General features: G+C 51.4%; 1 protein-coding gene across 4 annotated transcripts in view; it reads right to left on the bottom strand.

Moving 5' to 3' along the window:
• Positions 1 to 19,980, bottom strand: part of Sipa1l2 (signal induced proliferation associated 1 like 2) — a 150,988-nt gene that overhangs the window by 64,031 nt on the left and 66,977 nt on the right. For all 4 annotated transcript variants that reach the window (XM_032888204.1, XM_032888203.1, XM_032888202.1 and 1 more), the window contains exons 3-4: positions 6,992 to 8,720; positions 1,176 to 1,309 (exon numbers count right to left, since the gene is read on the bottom strand). In XM_032888204.1, coding sequence (XP_032744095.1) covers positions 1,176 to 1,309; positions 6,992 to 8,477 — 1,620 coding nt within the window. In that variant the 5' untranslated portion in view covers positions 8,478 to 8,720. The remainder of the gene's footprint in view (positions 1 to 1,175; positions 1,310 to 6,991; positions 8,721 to 19,980) is intronic.

Below are 19,980 nucleotides of genomic sequence, written 5' to 3' on the forward strand. Positions count from 1 at the left end.
GGTTGATGGAACTGTTTGGGAAGGATTAGGAGGTGTGGCCTTGTTAGCCTGGAGGTAGGCTTTGAGGTTTCAAAAGCCCAAGCCTTTCGGTTAGCCCCGTCTCTGCCTCCTGCTTATAGATGTGAGCTCTTAACAATGGTTCCAGTGCCACGCCTGCCTGCTGCCTGTTCCTCTCATGATGATCATGGACTCAACCCTTGGTAACCATGAGCCCCAATAAATGTCTTCTTTTATATTGCCTTGGTCATGGTATCTTCACAGAAATAGAAAAGTAAGGAAGATGTCTGGGCCACCATTCCAGGATGTCATGATAGGGAAAGCCACCTCCCTGTGGTCCAAGAGATCTTATTGCTTGACCTTGGGAACTGAATATCATCCCAGAGGCACATGGCACACATACTAGCCCTTCTGTCAATAGGTGGAAGGACAGTGACTAGCATGAAAGCCACCATGACAGTTGGCCACATCAATTAATTAAATTCCTAACTTTAGTCTGCATAGGTCTGACTGCACAGCTGCCACTCAGGGCAGGGCTCAGCTCACATGGACATAGTCAGCGTCAGGTTATCAGCATCAGCACCTAGTCAGTCTGGCTCAGCAGACATCTGCAAATACCAGCTGGGACACAGTGTCACCATGCTTACACAGGCAAAGGAAAGCAGACTCTTTCTGTCTGACCTGAAGTGGTCAGCTGGCACACTGTGGAAGATATGCCAAACAGGCCCCACTCCAATTATGTGGGCCAAAGGACCACAACCTGCTGTGCAGGGGACCCTGATTCCTTAGGGTGGTTGATGTCTGATGTTTAGAAGCACTATGTGTGTAAAGACCTCAGTTTTTACTCAGTATAAGGCCCATGGGGCATAGCAAGCTGTTCTCCATGATGTGGGCTGGACAAACATGTGGTTTTAAACTTATTTCTAACTTCGGATGGGAACTGTGTAGACCACATTTGTTTTCCTGTCTCAGCCCCAGAACCGCCCACCTTCACCAGGCCGCCCTACTACGCAACATGGTGAGCTGTGGCCACCTGAGGGCCAGGACAGGCTTCCAAGTGGTTACTTAGGATGAAACCACATAGCCGCCTCTCTGTGTCCTGGACATCAAAATGAGGCTTTCTAATTCATAAGTGTGGCAATGGCGGGGAGAGCTGGACGCCAACAGCAGCTTCTTACCTCACTTGTCCTGAAGGCCACCCTGTAGTTGAACTGCGACCCTTCTTTCTCCCTGGGATCTTCCACCTTCTCCCTCCGGATGCTGACCGCCACAGGGCCGAGATTTTCATCTATTCCGAAGTAATTCTGGTGCTCTGCGATTCAAAAGAGCAGATTAGGGAGAGAGCAGTGCTGGGGCAGCAGTTCATATAGTGGATCCAGGAGCAGTGCCACAGGCTACACCATGATCCTTCCCACAGCTGGACCTAGACGAGCTTCCCTAGCTTGCGTCACCTCATGGGTTACCTGGCTACCCCTCTGCTTTCCTGCTCTGCTCTGCTCTGCATGTCACAGTGTGCTGAGGGTCCCACCTCAGGGCTGTTGCTCTGTAGATGGCACCATTGGGAACATCCTCACACTGTGGGGGAGGGAGGGGCAAGGAGTCTGCACTGCTCCGTTCCATATGGAAGGTGACCTTCTCACACTGAATGAGACTCCTGAGGTTACCCAATGAGCCATTCAGACTAGCCAGAGTAATCTTAGCTATCAGTGGAGTGGCAAAGGTCACCATGTCATTAAACTGTCCCTAGTGTCTAAGGAGAAATTTAGAGACAGGAAACACATGATAGTTCCTGGGCTGTGAAGGTCACTGCTCCTACAAATCCAGTAACTCCCTCCATCAAGCTGTCAGTTCATCTTTCCTTTCCCATAAATCCCTGGTCCTTGAAAAAACACCCAAGTCACATAACCCCATGGCCAGGAGGGACCTTGGGGTGTCCCATCTACCAAGCAGAGGACATTACAGGACATACTTCCTAATGGACAGTCACCAGCCTGCACGCCTCTGTGTATGGCAGGGGACACGTAGCAGTGTGGACACGGGGCACATTCAAGGACACAATCCCCATTCACAACGCAACCCTCCTCCCAGTGATGGCTACTCCCTGTGCTATGGACAACTCTCTGGACCACAGAACAGCAAAGGGTCACTATGTCTCCCTGTAGCATCCATATTGATGTTTCTTCAGAAATAGCCCAACTCACCACACACAGCAGAGGCAGTAGGGCTTTGCCAAACACAGGAACAATTGCCATATACCCACTGACACGGTAAGGGGCATGCCTATCGTTAGCAGCCCCATCAGACAGTGATTCACGCAGAATCCAGCGGGAAGGGGGTAGATGGGACCCCGGGAACTGTTCATCCATGCTCTGCAAACCACAGCCTGGTCACTTCTCCAGGGGTAAAATCCTTCAACCCGGATGTTTTTCCCCACCCTTACAAAAAAACACCACATTTATCCCCCCCCCTCTGAATGCTACCTTCTGGGTTTTAGCTATTTTTGTCCAAGTCTCAGCTTTTGAGTTTGGGAAGCCTGCAGCTCTGCAAGGGTCCTAGCTGTGGTTTTGTGCTCTGAGAACTTCTGGAGCGATCTGAAGTCACCAAAGGGGCAACTGCCTGCTCCACTCCAGCCAACACTGCCCAAATTGGTTCTGAAACACATACAGGCCATTTGTCTTATACTGCGTGGGGACCAGACTAGTGTGACACAGATACTCAGTCCTTCTAGAACCAGGCAGAGCCAGAAACCGCAAGTAGCCTACTTTTGGGTGAAGGTGGGTCAGTTTCAGAATGGAGAAAGCCTATGTGGTAGACACAGGACATGCTGCCAACAGTCAAGACAGTGGGCAGGACAGTGTCACCAAGCACATCAGGTTGGAAGAAGCTGGGCAGCCATTTGCTTCTGTAATCAGTGGTTTAAAACCACTCAGTAAAACAGCACGAGGACGTTAACTGTCTACTTCAGTGTGTCTTGTTCTTTTGAGATGCATTAGTGACAGGGCCCAGGACACTGAACCTGCCTTACAGTGGAACATGCATTAGTGACTGACAGGGCCCAGGACACTGCACTGAACCCACCTTACAGCAGAACATGCATTAGTGACTGACAGGGCCCAGAACACTGCACTGAACCCACCTTACAGCAGAACATGCATTAGTGACTGACAGGGCCAGTCTGGAGCTTTTCCAGCCACAGCTAACCTTCCCTCCACGTATTTGGTATTTGGGGCTCTACTGCTCTTGGCCATGCTCTGTAGCACTCTGGTCTACAGAGTCACTGGTCTCTCTTCACAGCTGTCTTTCCTGTGACAACTCCCTGGGCAAACACAGCAGTGGCACATAAGCCTCCATCTAAGGTGACAAGGAGCGTAGCGTAGTGATCAGAGAGTACAGGACGGCGTCCCTCTCACCACTCTGCGGACCTAGGTCCCAGCCACATCTTGCTTCCATCTCTGGCTCTGACTCCTTCACACGCCTACATTTCTGAATGCAGAGGTGGAGGTGAGGCCCCCATGGTCCACAGGCACCATGCCTGTGCCTGTGACCCCTGCGGACCCCTTAGCGCTCTGCCTCACCAGTCTTTGCTAGGAACCTCCCAGTGGGGCCTTTAGTTTCAGTAAGGAGTCTGTGGATGCCTGCATGTGTTTCTAAAGAGATTAAAATTTTCCCTGGATTTGAGAACATGCTGTCTAGCTCCTATATAGAGCATGTCCACAGACCATGAAGATGTGAACAGTAAGCTCTGTCCCCTCCCCCACTTCCTTGGAGGGAACAAAGGCGACTCTTTTAAAGGACATCCTGTACCCCTTTCAGGAAAGATCTGTGTTAATTTTGTTCTGAGAAGCCCTGCCACTCTGGACCGAGGCTTATGAGCAAGCCCTTCATGGCTGTGTGCATTCAGACCCTGGCCCCCCACTGCCTGGCCTTATTTCTAAACCAATGAGCTGATGATTTCCATAAAATTGTTTCAAGAGTGAATCAAACGAAATCCTTCCCAGGCACGGCGGAAACCACGAGGAAGCTGTTGATAAGTTGAATGAAAATCCACACATCACAAGAATACAATAGAACATGATAAAAAGAAGTGGTTAGCAAGATCGCAGTGTGGGAATGAGAGTCCCGGTATCCTGGCTGCTCCATCAAGAAGGGGGGAGAGGAAGACAAAGGACTCTGTGTGTGTGTGTGTGTGTGTGTGTGTGTGTGTGTGTGTGTGTGTGTATGTATGCCTGGGACCCAACCCAAGGCTGATTCTAAACTCCACATTATTTTAAAAAGGGAGACTGGTTCATTGCTAAGTCACCAATGAGTTGAGCAGACCAGGAAGGCCAGGACTGAAGAGATGGATGAGGGCGGCTTTGCCAGGCCGTCCGTGTCGGTGGTAAAACACACTGCAAGATCACAGAAGCTGCAAGTCCCAGCACCCATGTCCTCCAGGCTTCTGAAGCCTGTGACTCCTGTATCCTCAAAAGTAGTTACAGGGTCTCTGCCTTTCAGCAACTAGCTGGCCACTGTTTTTGCATGCTGCTGACTGGGGTGACATGGCACAGCTGGGCCCCTTCCCTCTAGTCAGCCGTGTGCCTGTGTTACAGATCGCCAGCTATCACCCCACTTTAGGACCTGTGGTCAAAGATCCTGCCACAGAAGACTACTGTGACGTCACACCCAGCCTTGAGAAGCCCATATTCCTACATTATGAGTCCATTCCCTACACAGGAAGACTGAGGTATTGGTGTTGCCACATGCCTCTGACCCAAACCTAACCAAACCACTAATAAGCTTGGAAAACCCACAGCACTAGAGTGAAATAATAAAATGTTAAAAATATTGCACTTGCTTCATATAAAACCAATGAAGGTCCATGTTTTAGAAGGGGTCAAAGGTGAGAGGTTATATGACCTGCTGTAGGGTTGCATCAGACTAGTCAGACTACTGCTGCAAATGTCCGTATGCAGACATCCTGGCAGCCGCACTCCTGTAAACAGCTCTCAGGGATGCCTTCCTTCACAAGGGAGGTGAATACTAAGCTGTGGGCTGGGAAGATGGCTCTGGATGAGTCACTTACCACACCCCTCTCCACAGACAACAGTGTGAAGACTAGATCGATAAACCTCACCCAAATGCCATCTAATCCCTGACACATAGGAAAGCAGAAGCAGGAGGTCCCTAAGGCCACCTGGGAAGCCAGACCAGTGGCACCAGTAAGCGCTGGTTTCAGCTGGGAGACCGAGCCTCTAAAAGAAGGGTAAAGAGTCCAGAAGAACTCCTGGTGTCAACCTCAGCTCTCCCAATGCATGGGCACATATGTGACGGCACGCAAGGGATGGCGGGAGCCACAGACAGCCACCTCTGCTTGCTGCAGTTCTCAGTTGAATGATCTCAGGAGGAAGAAGGGGGAGGGGGAGGAAGGGGGAGGAGGAGGAGAGGCAGCAGGCTGCTGGGAAAGCCCCTTGGTCCAGCTTCTATGCATTTTGAGGTGGGAGGGGCAAGGAGCTTGGAGCTGAGCAGATGCAAAGTGGCTTTACCAGGTCCCAGGACCGGTGGGACCTTCCCCCTCACTGTACCTAGCAGAATACCTCGGAGGTCTCCACTTAGTCCATCCAGCAAGCCTCACAGAAAAACAGCACCCTCCTTCCTGTTTCCCCATGGCTGACCTAAGACCTGCTGAGGTCTGGTGTCAACAGGCCTTTGCAGGTTCTTACACTGACTCCCTGTGCCCTCATGGCCTGTGCAGAGAGCAGGGGCCTGGCACTGTCCCTTGGTGCCAGAGTCCTAGGTTCATCTGGGAAGTTCCTTCTATGAGTTCCTGGATCCAATGGACCTGTTTGCAGCAGTGACGAGGGCCAGGGGGAGAGGCAGAGCAGAGTCCATCAACAGTGTCCCCTCAGGGAGGAGCATGTATCTTAGAATAGTCCTCTTGCTGGGTGGCACTCTGCTCACCCTCCTGAATTTAACAGTGACTCCCTTTTAGTCACCGACTCTACAAAATGGGAAGAAAAGGCGGGGACATGAAACTCAAAGGAAACAGTCATGACTGACTCAGCAGAGAGTTCAGGGGATTCCTAACTCCCCCAACCCTCAGCCTGGTGTTAGTGACACAGGGGGGAGGGGGGTGAGTATGTGTGGAGCCAGGTGGCAGCTTCACCAGACACTTCCAGCTCAGTCCAGCTCCCTTCTGCTTCTCTCCCCATCTTTAACCATCAGAACAAAGTGCTGCCTTTAATTCTGTGTCCGGCTGTGGCAGAGACAATGGCCTCTTTCAGGAGAGAAGGCCTCCCTCACACACTCATGTAAGAAATGCATGGGGCCCATGTGGAGTGACAGGAACTGCTCTAAGTCCTCTGCAGGACGCCCAGCTCGCCTTAAAGACAGAGCTGGGTGGGCTGTGCCTCCGTGAGTGTCCTCTGCTGGCCCAACCATAGTCCTAGGTAACCAAGCATGGACTTCCAAGCTGTACTTATCACGGATGGGCACTTCAGCCATGGCAAAGGGGCAGGTCCCCAGTACCCCAGACACTAAATAGCAAAGTGCTGTTGTGACAGGAGAGAGGGATAGTGCAGGGGTTTGGTTTGTAAGACTGGCCACTGAACTCAGGGTCTTGTGCATGGAGGCAAGTGTTGTGCAAACAGCTTTAGCTCCAACCCAGTGTGAAACTCTCTTCTCTGCCTCACAGCATCCTTCATTCTAAGTGCTGCAGAGGAAAGCAGGCTCTGGAGAAAAGGGAGCTGGGTGGGAGGAGTGGTCAGAAATAATGAGATGTGAACCCCTTCCTTACCTACGCTCTATTAGTAAGTATAATAGACTCACTCACTGATTCTCCAGAGTGAATGCTCATGGAATTGTACCTTGGTTTGTCCTTAGGACATTGGGGAGGGGGTGTGTGTGTGTGTGTGTGTGTGTGTGTGTGTGTGTGTGTGTGCGTCTCCCAGGAAGGACTAAAGTGACACAGCAGTGTAGAAGAGTCCCAGAGCCCCTGCAGGAAGCCCCAGGTGCCTACCTTTGCCATAGAAGAACTTGCGGTAGTAGTAGGCCCCGAGGTCAACGTGCTCTATGATGTAACGTTTGACCTTCTCCCTGTGGATGGGCTGATTTTCCCGCGGCACCTCCAAGACAGAGACACCTGCGTTGGTACAGTGTGAGCTGAGGGATGACTCAAAGGAGCAGCTTTCCCCGGAGCTGAAAGAGGCTGAGTTGGCCCGAGAGAGTGCAATGCGCCTGTCGCCCTCCCCACCGGTCTCGTTGCGAAAATATGGGCAGCTGAGGACCAGGTCGTTGCTCTTGCCATCGCCCTCATCAGCGTCTGGGTTCTCCTTGGAGTTGAGGTCCTCCTTGCTGCCCAGCGGGGACTCGCAGCCTCCAGCCGGGCCTACAGGAACCGGGGTCTGTGATGCAGCCGAGGCCCCTGTGGTGATGTTCTTTCTCTTGCCCACACTGGCCCGTGTGGCCATGGCTTCATTGATGTTGAAGAGGATACTCTGCACATCATAATGGGCAAAACACCTCTGGCAACTCCACGGGCGGATGCCCCGGTCCAGGCGGCCCTCCTCCAGGTCAGAAGTGAACTTGAAGGTCTCGTGCTCACTCTTGACTGTCCGAAGTTTTCGGAAGAGTGAGGTTTCCACAGACTCTGACTTTAACCTGCGTTTGAAGGGCTTGTCTCTGTCCCTTCCCATCAAGAGACCACCATCCATGTAGTCCAACCCTGAGATGCGGACAAATTCTCCTCTGGAAATCTGGGCTGCAGCATGGAGACTGGGGGAGATGGCGGTGTCACAGGGAAAGAAATCTGGAAACCCAAAGGAGCTGGTCACTTTAGGGTCGTAACTCTCTATTCGGTACCCTCGGAGCATGGCGAAAACATTCTCTCCAGACAGACCCTGCCTGTCAATAGATGAAGTGCTCCCGTACTCCCTGTGCAGGGCTGCTCCCGTGTTTGGGTTGACCGCATGTTGGTCCAGGACATCCTCGGTATCGATGTCACTGATGGTGATATCACTGTTGCTCCTCTGCCGTATGGGGTGGAGCCCTCTCTGGGGAGAATGCACGAAGATGTCTCCGATGGTGTACTTTGCCTCTACAAAGTCCAGGTCTAGCTGCTCCTCCTGCTGCCTGTCAACCTGGTCATTTTGGCCATTCTGGATGATGGAGGTGACACTCTCATAGCTGGACTGAGAACGGCTCTCCCACAGCGTCTTGCAAGCCAAGTCCTTGGAGCAGTCCTTTTTAGGAGGCCACTCAGACACTCTGGCCCTCACACCCATCTTGGGTACTGCTGGGGTACCATTGGCTGGCCCACCACCACCTCCACCGCCCTCACTCGGACTGGACGTGTTTAAAGTAGCAGGCCCCATGCTGCCATTGATGGATTTAAATTTCCGAGCAAAATAATCGTCAGACTGCATGGTTCTGGAAGGGTCCTTGAATTTGGAGGCAGCTCTGCCAAGCTTGTGCTTCTCTGCCTGTGATGGCCTTGGATCACTCATGTCCACGGAGGCAAGAAGCAGTCATCAGCAACAGTGGTGTGAACTTCCCTCCATGGTCATCACAGAACACTACAGTAAACACAGACAGAAAGGCCGGCTGCCTGGAGTTTCTTTTTCAGCAAAGGCAAACAGCATCCTCAAGGCACACGGTTCCTCCGAAGCCACGATGAGTGTGCTTTCCAACGGCTGTGGTGACGCTGTCCTGGCTTCAGCAGCACCGAGTGTCCCTCAGCACTCCTTCGCCTGGATCAGAAGACAGAGAACAGTCAATTGTGATGGACACAGTTCAGGTCAGTACCGTCTACAGGCGGGTTTCTCGACTTTCACCCCTCCCACTGATGTCAACCCTCCCCACACTGCTCACGCAGCTCAGGTGTGCCTGACTATGCTGTTGTGCAAGGCTGACCGGAACTCTCACGGAAAACCACAACCACCACTCTTAGAGACGCTTTAGCAGGACACAGGATTCACGTCAGGCACCACACCTGAAATACCGTAACAGATGTAAAAGCATGGAGCAGAAAGGTGATCACATGCAGTTTTTGTCTTTCTCTTCTATTTTATCTTTAACCATACAAAAATGTTGCTAACACCACATACTTTCTCAGCTCTCACAGGCTAGGTGACTTAATCATGAACCCGAGAAAGAAACAGCTCTTGTCCCTCGGGTAAGCATCCAACTACAGTTCAGTCGGCCGAGATGAAAGATCTCAATCGGCTCAGCAGGTTGAGAACTTTGGGGCCAGCTCCTGGTGGCCAAGATGAGTAGATGTGCATCCTTGAGAGGTGCAGACATTTCCCTAGGGTAGGCCCTGCTTTGTCCCTAATACTAAAAAAAGCTGTCAGTCTGCGCATGGCCTCATGCTATTTACCCCAGAGCCATTACGTAACCAGGGAGATAAAGGAATCTTAGGATGTGGCAGAGGGAAAGAGAAAATGCAAGAAGATGCACAGATATCCTGACCTGTGTTCTCAGACACGAGGGAATGGCCACCTCTTTCAATCACCTAGAATTACTATTTTTAAGAGGATTGTAGGCTGCTATGAATTGCCGTTATTTCCTATACAATTTAGACTCTGACGAAACGGTCCCTGGAAACCACGAGTGACATCGGAAACACTCTGGCCCTTTTAGACTGCAACGCATTTGATTCTGTGAACTAGGCTTCTGCAGAACCATCAGTTCTGTGGATGACTGCTTTTTACAGACAATAAAAATTTAAACTTAAAAACTTATGCTGGCTAGGGAGCCGCCTGGGTGGGTAAGGGTGTTTATATGACAGCATAAGAGCCTGAGTTGATATTCCGAGAAGCCGTGTAAAGGCAGGCATGGCTGAAGTATCTGTAGCTGCAACACTGGCAGACGGAAACAGGGGGATCCAGGAGTCATTCCTAACATCCCAGCCAAAATGGCCAGCTCCAGGTTCAGTAAGAGATCTTGTCTCAAAATCTAAGGAGGAAGGTGTGAGAGGAAGTGAGCTGCTGTACTCTCCTGGCCTCTCAAGAGCTCTCACGGGGGCACACACTCACATACACAAGCACATCATGGTGCACACACTCACATACACATGCACACGTGTGCCCCACACCCTCTGTCTTTAATGTTTGGTATAGAGCTACACGGATCCCCAACCCGGACACTCATCTGTAGGTTCCTGGTATTACTTTGTAGATCTTCTGTGTCGCCACCCTACCCTGGCACCTCATCGTCACTCAGTGAGCTAACTTCTGGAGTCACTACTCTGGCCACTTTCAAGGACAACAACAGGATGTAGCAGAAGAGCCCAAGACTGTCAGAAGAGAAGTGGACAGGATACACAACTTTCTGCTGGGGATGGAACCCAGGGCTTTGTGCATATCAGGTGAGCAACTCTACCAACTACAGCCCCAGCTACAATGAGTCTTGCACTGTGTGGTGTCCTAGGCTTCTGCTGCCTATCAAAGTAAACAACCAGCCCTCTGTGGGCCTGAGCAGGGGACCTACGGGGAGGAGCTAGGGAGGGCAATGGAAGGCAGCTCCAGGACAAACAAGCTCAAGGCCTGGGAACTTGAGAAGATCGACCCTCAGCTACCACCCAGGGCATTCATCAGAGAAGGACAAGTCGGAACCACAGCACCCCCCTGCTTCAGCACAACTGTCAGTCAGTAAATAGGATGCATTTCCACATCTTCCGTGAGACACCAGTGAGCCTTAAAGACTAATGCTGTGCTTGTAACTGAGTCTTTTGTCAGGACTGCGGCTGTAGCAAATGGTTGAAATCCACAAAAATGCACAAATTATGAGTCCCATTCATAGAAAAAATGGTTAAAATTATATAGCATATTGATACTACAAGGACAACTGTGGGGAAATGCGTATTCTCCATAGCAGAAGCCAACCAGAGCAGTCTGAGGGCATTTTCAAAGAGGTTTTGCTGAGGAGGAAAGGCACTCTTGGATCGTGAGGGAGTGAGCTGAGCACCAACATTTATGTCTCTGCTTCCAGGCTACTGAGACACAAAGTGACCAACTGCCTCAGCAGCACAGCCCCCTCCCCACCATATTGGACAGTACTTTCTGATTGAAACCTTCCTGAAATTGACTTTGTCAGACATTTTGTCACAGCAATGAAAAAGTAGCCAAGACAGCTGTTATTAAATAGCAACCATCGTTGACAGGAAGTTCAGTCAGAGTAGGACAGCTTTTTTTGTTAAATCTGGGCAGAAAAATAAGTGCTTCATTCAGAGAGTCTTTAAAGTAAAACAAACACGATCTGCTAGCAACAGTAACAGGGCCATGAAAATGCAGAAACCAGGATTCTTTACTCTGGAGTTCTACAATATGGGGTAAGGTACACTTGACTTCTACCTTGGTCTAAAGCTCACACTGGAATTAAACTCCACGGTTCTTAGGCAAGCCTTGCGGGAGATTTCCCCAGTGTGGGCTTCCGGACAGCAGATCCCAAGGTACAGCTAGGATGTTTTCCATCAGAGTTCAGGACTTCACGATGAACTTGAAATAGTTAATCCCTAGAGAAACCCCTTATGATGAGCCCATGATTTACAGCCTTGGGGGACCAAGGTAAACAAGGGAACTTGGGCCACAGGTATATCAGGTGGGATGCTAGTGATTGCAGACCAGGAACCAGCTAGTTCCACATGATGGGCAGGGCCCCAGACTGTTACACAAATTGTCCTCCATTCCTTGCTGCCCTCCTCCCCGACATCCCTTCTCACAATTGTGTCTGGCCCTGAGCTGGAACTCAAGATCCGCTTACATCTAAATCTACAAGGGTGCAGACCCCTGTTTGCGTGTCTGTACCCCGCTGGCTCCTCCTCCGGGGCTTCCTGCAGATGCTGGTGCTCCAGCTGACCCTGGCCACCTTCTCTCACCTGGTGCATCCTGTGTACCCCGCTGGCCCCTCCCCCGGGGCTTCCTGCAGATGCTGGTGCTCCAGCTGACCCTGGCCACCTTCTCTCACCTGGTGCATCCTGGAGGTTGCACACACCCTCTCTCTGCTGAGGGTTCAGTATTTACCCACAACCTAAAACTCCTTCACTCAATGCTTCCCATCTGCTCTGTGACTGCTCCTGCTTATGGTCCAGCCTCTTCAGCCCTTGTCCAGCACCACCGCACAGCAAACTCTCACACAGATGCCTCAGGTCCACATCCAGCCACAGCCATCAAGTTTACTGCCGTCTTCCTCTGAGACGTGCTTCCTTCCCTCTCTGCTTCAGCTGCCACCAGCCTAGGCGGACCCTGTCGTAGTCCCTCAGAACAAACCTGACTGACTAAGTCAGCAGCACTGCACCCATCCCAGGCCTTGCTGGAGTCGGACCTCTGTCTCACATGTGCTGACTCCATGTTCTTACCCAGGTGCTCTGCATGCTTCTTACCCAAAGACTCGGCAAGGCCTTCCTCCCTCTCCTTAGCCACGTGTCTGCCTACTGAAGTCCTATACACAGCAAGTCTTTCAGAAGTTGCCTCTGTGATACCGTGGCAGACACACTATCACGTCTTCTTCAATATGGATGGAAAGAATCCAGTGGGGGAAACGTTTCTAACAAAAAAACTAGATGTGCATTTCCAAATATGAAATTGGACCCTATCTAATTCCACATATGAAAATCACGCAAAAAAGATAAATTAGAAAAGTGCAAAAAGTATAAAACTCACAGAAGACAAGCACCGGGTCTGGGGAGATGACTGGGAAGGAGCTTGTCCTGCACTCGTGAAGCGTCCAGCACTCATATAAAAGCCGCGCTTCCTGGCTCATGACTTATACCAGGGGTGACTGGGGGTGTGACAGGAGGATCCCTTGGCCCTGTGGCCAGCCACACTGAACGGGAACACTCCAGGACAGTAAGAGATCATGACTTAGACATTATGGAGACGAACTGAAAAAGACGTGCAATGTTGATCTCTGCCCTCCACCCCCACAAACACTAACCCTAACCTGCATCCCCCCCCCCCAAACACACACAAGAAACACAGCCCACAGAAGCTGGGAGTTTGAGCTCGGCCTTGGCAGCAGCTTCCTGGCTAGAGCCACCAACAGCACTGTCACCAAAGAAAATGACTGGGAACTGGGCTTTGTCAGAATCAGGATGTTTGTGTATCTAGAAGACTACTGCAGAGTGAGGTAGGCAGGCAGCCCTGGAATGGGAGGGCACGTCTGGGAACAGCCTGGTCCTCACTCGGGTCAGGGTAGAGGCCCAGGGTGTCTAGGTCCCAACCACAGCAGGAAGCCTCTCCCCTTGCCAACAGGTCTGAGTGCCTCCCTGGGAGTTCCTTGCCCCCACATCTAAGTGGTCAGTGGTAACTGGGAGCCCCAAAGTCACCATCCAAATGGCCTTTTAAACTCCTAAAGACTGCACAGTGTAACACGAGGCAATCACTTCCACACACAACTTCCGGTTTGATCTTGCAGGGATGCACAATCACCAGACTGCAAACCATACACTGTGGGGTCTGATAAGTCCAAGGACGGACAAAAGAATAAAGGCCTCCAACATCAAGACGACGCCTCCTGCTCACACAGGAAGCACCCGAATGCCCGAGATCCATGCGTACATGCGCCTTTTAGGTCTAGGCATCCAGTGTTTAATCTAATTTTCCCTCATGAAATGGCTGGCTTTGGCTCAAATTGAATCAGCATTTCCATTATAAATCTCCATTTCCACGTTTTCTGGGTTTGACTGTAAAATGTCTTTTGTATGAAATCTGACACTGGCAGAAGCCTGAATTTTAATGCTTTTCATTGGCAAAATGTGTCCTCCCCTCAACCCCTCCCTGCCAAAATCAGAGTCACAGTTTTTACAAGTCAAATACCTGGAAACATGTCTACGAGAGCAAGCGAAATCCAGGGTGGCTCCTCCACTGTCCGATTCCTACCTCAGCTCCAAAGCACTCCTGTGGGTTTACTATTCTTCTATTAAACCAAGCATCCCCAGACATGTCGAATGAGGAGACTTGACCTTCTCTCTGAGCTGCGAGTGCTGAGCCTGCACAGCTCTCTCCTGAGGATGGGGACACACTGAGCTAGAAGCTGGGGCTGGGGTGGGAGGTGCTCTGCCTTCCAGGTCAGTCAGAGCTGTCACGTAACAAACAGGCCTTGATGCCGGGAGGATGGAGCCCAAAAGGGAGGGAAACAGAGACCAGTCATTGCTGCCTAGAATAAGCCAGTCTCTCAGTATGGCCAGAGAACTTTCCCATCTCTTACAACAAACAATGGTCTCTGATTGCCACATGGCTCTGTACTGGTGGCCACGACACAAAGGCTTCTCCAGTGTTTTAGACACACAGTGCTACCCTTGTATGAGAGACCTACACAGAGAACCGGAGGAAATCTGACTGAACCCCAGAAGTCTGCAGACACTTAAGGCCACAATGTGGCTTTGAGGATGAAACCACAGCTCTGCAGACCTCGTTGGTTACTCTACTGAGGGACAAGTTCCCCTCACCAGCTTCACATGGTACCTGTCATTAACAAAAGTTCTCAGGACAAGAGAAAATGGGTATTAAATTAAATTACCGCACCCCCCCTCCCCCGGGCTGGGGCGGCTCAGTGCTTAATAACACAGACTCTTCCAGAGGACTGAGTATGAATACCAGAACCCATTTTGGGTGGCTAACAACTGTCTGGAACTCCAGTTCCAGGAGCTACAACACCCTCTCTGGCCTCAGCAGACAGTGCACACATGTGGCACACACATAAATACATGCTAGTAAACACTCAAAAACTGAACAACAGGCTTTGCAGAACTAAGAGACAGCCCACAGCACCAGTATAAAACTGCATGGAGAGAGTTCAGGAACCAATGCCTCAGAGGCCCTTGGCTACGTCTTCCCTTTGTATATGAACTATAATCACCTTACTCTGAAAGTCATCAATAACCAACTTTTCTGCAGAGATTCACAAGTGACAGAGGAGCAGCTGACAGAAAGTAAACGTCAGCCCCATCTTCTCTTGGGTCCCAACAGCTGAGGCTTGTCTTACCTCAGAGGGGAGGGGGCTGGCGACAAGAAAGGAATCGAGAACCTGCAAGAATCTGCAGATCTCGCCCTCCCCGTGTGGTTGTGAGCAGTGAGTGAAGCACACCCTGTTTGTACACACTGGAAGCCGCACATGACAAACCAGGCTTCACCACCTACTATTTCCGCAGACACGAGAAACAGCCAAGCTGTCCAAGCATCAGCAAGAAGCTGCTCAGGGAACCTGTGCTCTCAGGCTGTGCCGCGGGAGGCAGCGCTGTACCCTCTGTCTAGCTGCAAGTGTCCCTGCTGCTCAAGGACCATGAACTGAGGAGACCCACAGTCTGTGAAAACAAAACCAAAACAAAACCAGTATCAATATTCAAGATGATTTAATTTTAAAATTATTATAAACGCGAAGTGTCTTAAACACATCTAAGTACATCTACCCACAAACCCACACATCCCTGTAACCCCCAACATAACCTTTGAGTTTTTTCCTTCTGTACATGTGTGCATGTGTGTGTGCATGCGTGCAGGGGGCGGGGGGCATCTGTAGAGGCCAGAGGTCAAACTCGGGCATCATTCTTCAGGTGCCAGCCAACTTGCTTTGTGAGTCAAGGTCCTTCCGTTGCCCCGGGGTTCCCAGATGAGGCCAGGCTGGCTGGCCAGCAAGCCCAGGGGCCCGCCTGTCGCCAGCTCCCAAGGCAGGGATTCCAAGTGTACATCACCATGCCTTGCTTTTTAAAGTGACTGCTGGGGATCAAACTGAGGTCGTGATGCTCACAGAGCAAGGACTTTACCACCAGAACCATCTCCTAAGCTGACAAGTTTTGTCTTCTTATACATGGACAAGTGACTGACTCACTCCCACATTCCACATTCTAGGCCGTGGTGGACGACAAAGGATGGGACACGGGCTCTGTAATGCTGAGAGACCTGGACGGCACCATCTTTCCCAAAAGAGCAGGTTCCCAAACACACTCGCTACCAGTTTGTTCAACATAAACCAGCCAGTGGGTAGGAGGGCACCATGGTAACATTAGCCCTGCCCACCTGCCAGCTCTCCAGCCATTACAGGCATTTGAGGAGCACAAGCACTGGGACTTGACACATAAAAAGGGATATGAAGACCTGGAAAAGCAAAACTGACCTCAGCAGTTCCTACCTCACCACACAGGTTCCAAAGTCAGATGGCGGCCCCTTCTGTAACGACTGTCAGGCCTGCAGTTCTTACTGCTTGCATTTCACACCTGCTTTTAACACTCTTCTTCCAGCATGTGTGCGTGCACATGTGTGTGTGTGTGTTGTATGGGGGTGTATGTAGGCACGTGTGTGTATGTAGGCAGGGGTGTGTATGTAGGCTGGTGTGTGTGTGTGTGTGTGTGTGTATGTAGGCTGGTATGTGTGTGTGTATGTAGGCTGGTGTGTGTGTGTATGTAGACTGGTATGTGTGTGTGTATGTAGGCTGGTATGTGTGTGTGTATGTAGGCTGGTATGTGTGGGCGAACACACGTGTAGGTTGGTGCATGTGTGTGCACACACACATGTATAGGCTGGTACATGTGTGAGCACACGCCCAGGCTAGACAGTCACATTAGATATTTTGCTCAGTCACTCTTAAACCTCTATGACGTTTATTTGCTTGTTTATTTTGTGTGCACACAGGAGTGCATGGCATGCATGTTAAGACATGTCAGGAGACCATTTGCAGGAGTCGCTTCTCAAATTCCATCACAGGGCCACTCTAACCTCATCAATGAGCTTCAGGCTGAGTGACAGATCCTGTCTCCCTCCTCCAGCTGGACAGTGCCTGAGGAACAATCCTGAAGGAAGTTGCTGTCTGGCCTATCCCACACACGCTCACGTGGGGTGCCCAGCACAAACATAGGAACACAAGACACAAATATCCAAGACTCAGATGAAAACAACAGGCAGAAGGCCGTGGGAGGAAGAGGTGGCTTCCCCAGATCATGTCTTAGGGAGCCCAGTCAGCTTTCTGTTACTAAAACAAGGTTCCTGCTGCTGGGTACTTAATAGGGGAAGTTTAGCTCCAGTTCTGGAGATTTCTGAGCATGGGGTCAGGATGAGCAGAGAAAGCCAAGAGCTCAGGGGTAGGGGTCCCTCCTCCAACAGTTCACTCTTACAAGAACTAGTTCAAGGTACTGGGGGAAAGGCCTTCATCCCTCTGAAGGAAACAACCAGGGGTCTTTCCTAGTCCCCACCTAACCTTCAGAATTTGGACTAAGCCTCTACTCTTGGGCTGTCTTCTAGTCAACTGTCTGATGAAGTCTGCCTTGCAAGGTATGTTCTGTGCAAAGATGTTGGAAATTCTTCTGTATCTATGGTCACCTATGTTCCTCCTTGGAGAAGTGGTGGTAGTTTATTTGTGACTTACTGGGTATTTTCAGGCACTGAATTTCTTTAGTTTATCACATATTTTAGACATTAATCCATTATTTGATACATAGCACACAAAGTTTCCCCCATTCTATGGGCTGCTGGTTCAATCAGGTAGATTGTTTCCCTTGATGTAAGAACCTTCATAAGTTCAATTACTTTGGGAAAAGAGAGAATAGTATTACAAACAAACAAACAAACAAACAAACAAACAGACCCATCTATGCCAGCTCAGAACATATCATGAAAGCTGGGTATGGAGCCCACATCCCAGCACTCAGGAAATAGTGACAGGAAGATCAGGAGTTTAAGGCCAACCTCAGCTGTGTAGAAAGGGCTACATGAGACCTCATGTCAAAATAACCAAGGCAATTCAAACCCAGTACCCTTCAGAGACAGTGTGAGCCAACAGTGACCCGGCCAAGATAGCGTCTCCAGTCTTCAATCCTCTCCTCTCCTAGTCTCTCCTGTTTCCCTCAGACCACGTGGAAAACATCCTTGACCTATCGGTGCAGCATGCAAGGCTTCTGACCTGTCTGCCCAGAATGGGTGACTGAAGAGGCTCCAGGCTAGTCTTCTTCCCACTTAAGACCCAGAAAGTGATTTCTCACAGTTGTGATAACTGTCAGCCCACCGGACAGACACAACTGAAGCCCAGAGAAAGCTGGGTCAGAGTGTGGCTGTGGTGGGCAGGGCCACCCATGTATTCTGGCTCCAGAGATACCCACATCCCCAGCCCATGTTTAGAATTAATTCTTGTTTTAGGGGTCTAAAGACAGACTTGGGGGTTTTCCTGGATCTCTTTGTCTCTCTTCCCAATGTAGCCACATAAAATGAATCTCGATTTTTCTGTTTTTAAGTTTTGATTCTTCGAACTGGTTGAACCTGACTCTGGACACGTGTGGTAACCTAACCTCCAAGTTAATAATACCACAGGGTCCATCGAACTCTGCTGTGCAGAGGTGATCTCCAGATACACAACAGCCCAGGAAAGACCCAGCATGCGTCCCACAGCAGAATCTCAGTCTTTTCAAACACTAATCCCAAGTGCAAGTTGAAAGCCAATTTTCTAGAGAGGTAATTACATAATCCACTTTTTACAGTCAAGCTTTGCTACAGCATAATTAGTTGAGCAAAAGGAAAATAAATACTCAAATGAATATTAGTGCAGTAATCATGGAGACGCTCAAGGCAGAGCCTCCCTGGCTTTGATGACTTCCATGAGGCTCAGACAGAGCTGCTCTGGAGCTGTGCTCTTGGAGGGTGAGCAAGCACAACAGAGGAGCCCACCCCACCCCAGGACCCGCGCAGACTGCACACAGCCCCAACCCCCGGACCAGCACAGACTGCACACAGCCCCAACCCCGGGACCAGCACAGACTGCACACAACCCCACCCCCGGGGCCAGCACAGACTGCACACAGCCCCAACCCCAGGACCAGCACAGACTGCACACAGCCCCAACCCCGGGACCAGCACAGACTGCACACAGCCCCAACCCCGGGACCAGCACAGACTGCACACAACCCCACCCCCGGGGCCAACACAGACTGCACACAACCCCACCCCAGGACCAACACAGACTGCACACAACCCCACCCCAGGACCAGCACAGACTGCACACAGCCCCAACCCTGGGGCCAACACAGACTGCACACAACCCCAACCCCAGGACCAGCGCAGACTGCACACAGCCCCAACCCCCGGACCAGCACAGACTGCACACAGCCCCAACCCCGGGGCCAACACAGACTGCACACAACTGCACACAACCCCACCCCTGGGGCCAACACAGACTGCACACAACCCCAACCCCGGGACCAGCACAGAGTGCACACAGCCCCAACCCAGGGACCAGCACAGACTGCACACAACCCCACCCCCGGGGCCAGCACAGACTGCACACAACCCCACCCCAGGACCAGCACAGACTGCACACAACCCCAACCCCGGGACCAGGGCACACAGCACAGACTGCACACAACCCCACCCCCGGGGCCAACACAGACTGCACACAACCCCAACCCCAGGACCAGCGCAGACTGCACACAGCCCCCCCCCCGGGACCAGCACAGATTGCACACAGCCCCAACCCCGGGACCAGCACAGACTGCACACACCCCCACCCCAGGACCAGCACAGACTGCACACAGCCCCAACCCTGGGGCCAACACAGACTGCACACAACCCCAACCCCGGGACCAGCACAGAGTGCACACAGCCCCAACCCCTGGGACCAGCACAGACTGCACACAACCCCAACCCCGGGACCAGCACAGACTGCACACAACCCCAACCCCAGGACCAGCACAGACTGCACACAACCCCACCCCCGGGACCAACACAGACTGCACACAACCCCAACCCCAGGACCAGCACAGACTGCACACAGCCCCCACCCCAGGACCAGCACAGACTGCACACAGCCCCAACCCCGGGACCAGCACAGATTGCACACAACCCCACCCCAGGACCAGCACAGACTGCACACAGCCCCAACCCCGGGGCCAACACAGACTGCACACAACCCCAACCCCAGGACCAGCACAGACTGCACACAACCCCCTCGGCTCTTCCTGTCTCCTGGCAGCCTTTACTCAATTCACAATGAACTTGGAACCCAAATGGCTCTATTGTGCGGCAGGTACTT

The sequence above is a fragment of the Rattus rattus genome, chromosome 17 (assembly GCF_011064425.1).
Source record: "Rattus rattus isolate New Zealand chromosome 17, Rrattus_CSIRO_v1, whole genome shotgun sequence".
NCBI lineage: Eukaryota > Metazoa > Chordata > Mammalia > Rodentia > Muridae > Rattus > Rattus rattus.